This window comes from Colletotrichum graminicola (genome assembly GCF_000149035.1).
Source record: "Colletotrichum graminicola M1.001 genomic scaffold supercont1.228, whole genome shotgun sequence".
NCBI classification, from domain to species: domain Eukaryota; kingdom Fungi; phylum Ascomycota; class Sordariomycetes; order Glomerellales; family Glomerellaceae; genus Colletotrichum; species Colletotrichum graminicola.
In genome coordinates, this window is record NW_007361232.1 from 4,584 (window position 1) to 9,059 (window position 4,476).

Below are 4,476 nucleotides of genomic sequence, written 5' to 3' on the forward strand. Positions count from 1 at the left end.
GTAGTAGTAAGTTAAATTACTATTTAATATAAGAACTCTACTAAATTAATAGCTAATAGATTAATAAAAGCACTTAGTATACTATAAGTTACTATATTTATAGCTTAATTAAATATAAGTAACTAATATATATATCTTAAAGTAAATTAATAGTAAGAATTAGCTAATAATAAAGTAAAGCTTTACTACTAGATAAAGAAAGAAAGAAAATATATAAAATATTAAAGAGTAATTAATAAGTAAATAAGCTATATATAAAAGGTATTTAGTATAGGCTTTATAGTAATTAATTATATTACTAGTGCTAAGGGGGTGTATTTAATATAGTAGAATTATATATAAACTAACTAGTAAATATATAGTTAACTTATAGTAAATAGTTAGGAAATAGGTAGTAAATTAGCCTTACTTTACTAGTAATTCTACTAATTATATAGCTAGGACTAGCTTAGGATTTCCTAACTAAGGAATAGAGAGATCTTCTTATTACTATAGAATTTTTACTATAGTTATATAACATATAATAGAATTAATTAATTAACTATTATAATCCTTATAATTTAACACTACTAGTAGGTTAGTATAGTAATTAATTACTATTTAGTAATATCTTTTAGCTTATATTTATTATAAGATATACTATAAGTTATTAATTAAAGTATTTATTATATATTTATAACTATTATTAAGTACTATAATCTTACTTAGTTTGTTTTTAAGGTTTTAAGTTATATTTATTATTAGTCTATATAGTAATATATATATTTAGCCTCTTCTTAAGGGTTTAAGTTATTTATATAAAGTCCTTTAAAGATAAGCTATTTATAGTAGTAGTCATTAAGCTAAAGGGCACTATAAACCTCTTATGCTTTATTAGTAAACCTTAATTTATAATTAAGCTTAATATAGTAATTATAGCTACTATTAGTAGCTATATCCTAGGACGTAGCGTTACTAGTAGTAGTAGAGCTAGCCTGTTAGGGGCCAGCATTGTCTGTAGGTGTAGTGGTCTTACGTAAGTAATGTAGGTGTTAAGAGAAGTGGTGTAGTGCACGCAGAGGAACTAATAGTTCCAAAACGTAACAGGTAAAAAGGAGGGAAGGTTGTTATAATTGTGTGATGATGCAAATTGAGGCGAAAGGTTCTCTGGATCCACTTTAGAATTATTTCCATTTTAGCTTCCTTACAAGCAATAAACACAGTATCGGCAACGCAACGGTTATCTTCTAGAACAATCTACCATAACAATCTAGACTCTTTGATGCTCTTTTCAAGACTTATGCCAAGAAAACCTGTCTCTCGTAGGCACGGACTTTTTTAGGAGCCAGGAGCGGGTTAGACGCTTCAGGCATTATCATCGACCTCAGCAGATTAGCGTTACCAAAGGACGTGGCAACTACAGCTAAAGGCTTAAGTTATGGAACAGATAGTTTACTTCTCTGGACACGGGCACCGCGATCTCCTTGTTATGGAATTTTTCACGGTAGCTTCCCATAGCACCTGTGAGGTGGATGACCATATGCTGTATCACGTGGCACTTCAGCCGTTACTCGCAGTACTTGCCTATAAATAAAATGGTTTTATTACATCTCTACTTTCATAGGAATGGCACTGCGCAGCCTCTTCAGATTTTGCAGGCCGGCCCCTTTTGAAGATGCGTAGTCCTACGGCTCGGGCCAGGCTATATCACACTTGGATATAAAGATAGACCATCTTTGATCTTGTGTCATATCAAACATGCGATAGCTCTGCTGAGGCTCTTTGGTTTTGATCACTATGTAGGTCAAATATTCATTGTTCAAGTGAATAAAAGTGTTTGGGGCCTGGTATGACTATATACGTGCAAGCATGTGGTGACCTAAAAAAAAACCCATATACAAGTGAAATCTACCTCTTCTGTCACCGATTTCGGAATCTGTTCCAAAACCGATGGCTACAATCCGCAACGCGAAATCGAAGGCCCTTAGTGTTGACGTATGGACCATCAGTTCACCTTGGCGTTCCAATTGGAGACGGTGAACGTGGTCGGGCCACCCGTGAAAGGTTCCGTGCCAAACTGAAAGGCTATAAAACACAGGGATGTCAGCCCGTTGTGGTATTAGGCAGATGATAACACTCGGAAGGAACTTACTTATAAGGTACTGGCTGCTGGCAGGGAACCCCTTCGAGTTTTGAAGATAGGTGAAAAAGGGCTTGACGTCCTCGTTGAACTGTGAAATAGGGCTGGAAGCCACGAAACTGTAGATTCTCATCCCGTTATTGACCCCATACCACAGATCCCAACTGCGGCTTCCCACTGTGACTCTGCCTTGCGAGCTTCCAATGGGCTGGATGTCCCCAAACCTTCCGAGCCTGGAAGCGAGTTGTTAATGCACAAGTCCGACAAAGATTGTACGCGGGAGAACTTACCAAATCATTAGTTCATAATCACCACTGCTAGGGTCGTGTCTCGGGTCCGCCGCAGTGAAGAGGTCGTACGCGACGTTGGCGCGGATATTGGTATTACTGTACTGCCAGCTGGCAGATGTTCCCAAGTAGCCAATTTGGCTAACCAGAAGCTTATTGGACATGGTGATTCCCGAGTACGGGTAGGACTTGACATTGTTGGGGCTGCCTGACCACGTCCAATCCGTTTTCCAACCAACACCATCGCTGTTGGCCCAGCTCACGGTTAGGCATTGCGAGCCCTGGCCGGATCCCTGGCCCCAGCGGTTGTTATTGAAGTAATAGCCTGCCTGGGCATAGTAGCCGTACTGGTCACATAGAGACTGAGCAAGGGCTAGAGGGCCAAAAATGCCCACGACAAGATAGTTATAAATCTTCATCGTTTTCGGGTCGATAAGTAACTATAAAGAGTAAGAGACCTGAATCGGATGAAGAAGAAAGCCACGACAAAGGAGAGATCCTTAAGGCAGACCTCTGCTCTTTTATATTTAATTCATCTTCTCGAACCGTCCACGGAGCAACATTCCGAGGCCTGTTCATGGCTCGTACCTAGTCATAGTCTAGCGTTGGAGTGCTAACTACCATGATGAGATCTTCTTCGAGGGGCGGAGCTTCGGAGTGTACTCCGTATTACCTTTTATGGTGATTGCAAAGTCTGAAGCAATGAAGCCATTCATCTGTGGATATACGGACTACTCAATTCCGCTGTCCTAAGATCGTGGATATGCACGTTATGCTATATCAAATATATCCTCTTTGTCTGGTTCGCCGGATTAAACTCTTTCGGACGAGAGCTCCGACAAATGCCATGACATCCTGGTCTAGAGAGGGGCAATCTATATTCCAAACGAGGTAAAGCCCCGCGGCAATTGGGGGACACAATTTCCCCGCCAATGTCGACGTCACTTTGCGTCCCTGAATTCGGACCGACGCGATTCGTTCTCTTGGCCAATGTTCCGACGGAGCTCTGGGGAATTACATTAGCCCTTGATTTTCGGCACATTTGGCGCTTTTTGCGCATACTCCGTCTGCATTGCCTGACACGTCTTGCACCCCAGGACAAAAGAACGTTGTACTGCGATTGCTACTGAGCTTTGTCCCCGTGGACAAGCGCAATATTCTGCTGTGTATTTTGTATGAGTTCTTGCAGTTCCGTATGCATCACGCACCAACGCTCTGACAGGTGTAGGCGGATTGTTCCAGCGAATTTACCAGCGTTCAAAGTTCGACTTATAGGATCTATATTAGATAATAAAACGAGGTTTGTCTTGCTTCCTGATTGTCTTAGGTAAAAGGCATAACTGAACGACGTCGAACTCGGCGCCATTCTAGCAACCGGGGATCTCGCCTACGCAGATAGATCCGTTATGGTGCCCGGATATGTAGACAAGTTTCTCGTCAGAGATGCAGCCGCCGTTCTCCAGTACGTAATCTGGATGAAATGTCTCCCCTTGCGTGTTCCGGCCCGAATGCCTGCAAGTTTATATCCAAGGGGCGCTTGGTGTCGTTCACATGCATGCAGACGTCGTTCTTGAGAATCTGGTTCTTGGGGCAGATGGGGACTTCCTTGAGACAGACGTCACCATGGGTCCGGTTCCTCAGAGCACTTCGGTACTTCAGTGGAGTTCTAGGCACCGCTACTGAGGTGTCTCTGGGCGAAGACAGGTACTTCTCCCGAGACGCAGCGGCTTCTATCGTACGTTATGCTGTGAGACAGCTAGGAGCTGCGGGCTTGAAGCCGTCCTTGCCGTCGTAGTAGCCTCCATTCCTGCAGACACAGCTAACGCCGTTAAAGGTTTCGGAGGTGCACGTGGCAGTTTTAACACCCCAGACGCGGGTCTGGAGGATAGGGCCGGGAGGGACGCGTTAGTTAAGGGGTTTAGACAGTAGCGGGTAGAGTAACCCTCCTTGCACCCCTCCTAGTATCTAGTATGTCGTGATGCCCTCATGTGCATCACGCGCATCCGGTTCTAGTCGGCCGATTTCTCTAGACTAGAGAAATAGTTATTCTAAACTAAGCCTTGTCCCTAT

At 42.4% G+C, this 4,476-nt stretch overlaps 1 protein-coding gene across 1 annotated transcript; it reads right to left on the minus strand.

The window, feature by feature from the left end:
* Positions 1–1,984: 1,984 nt before the first annotated feature.
* On the minus strand, positions 1,985–2,825 carry GLRG_11951 (glycosyl hydrolase family 12; the record flags this gene model as incomplete). Its single annotated transcript, XM_008102634.1, has 3 exons — positions 1,985–2,064; positions 2,132–2,352; positions 2,410–2,825. 3 exons carry the CDS (start codon positions 2,823–2,825, stop codon positions 1,985–1,987), a joined length of 717 nt encoding a protein of 238 aa, XP_008100825.1.
* Between the last annotated feature and the right edge of the window lie 1,651 nt (positions 2,826–4,476).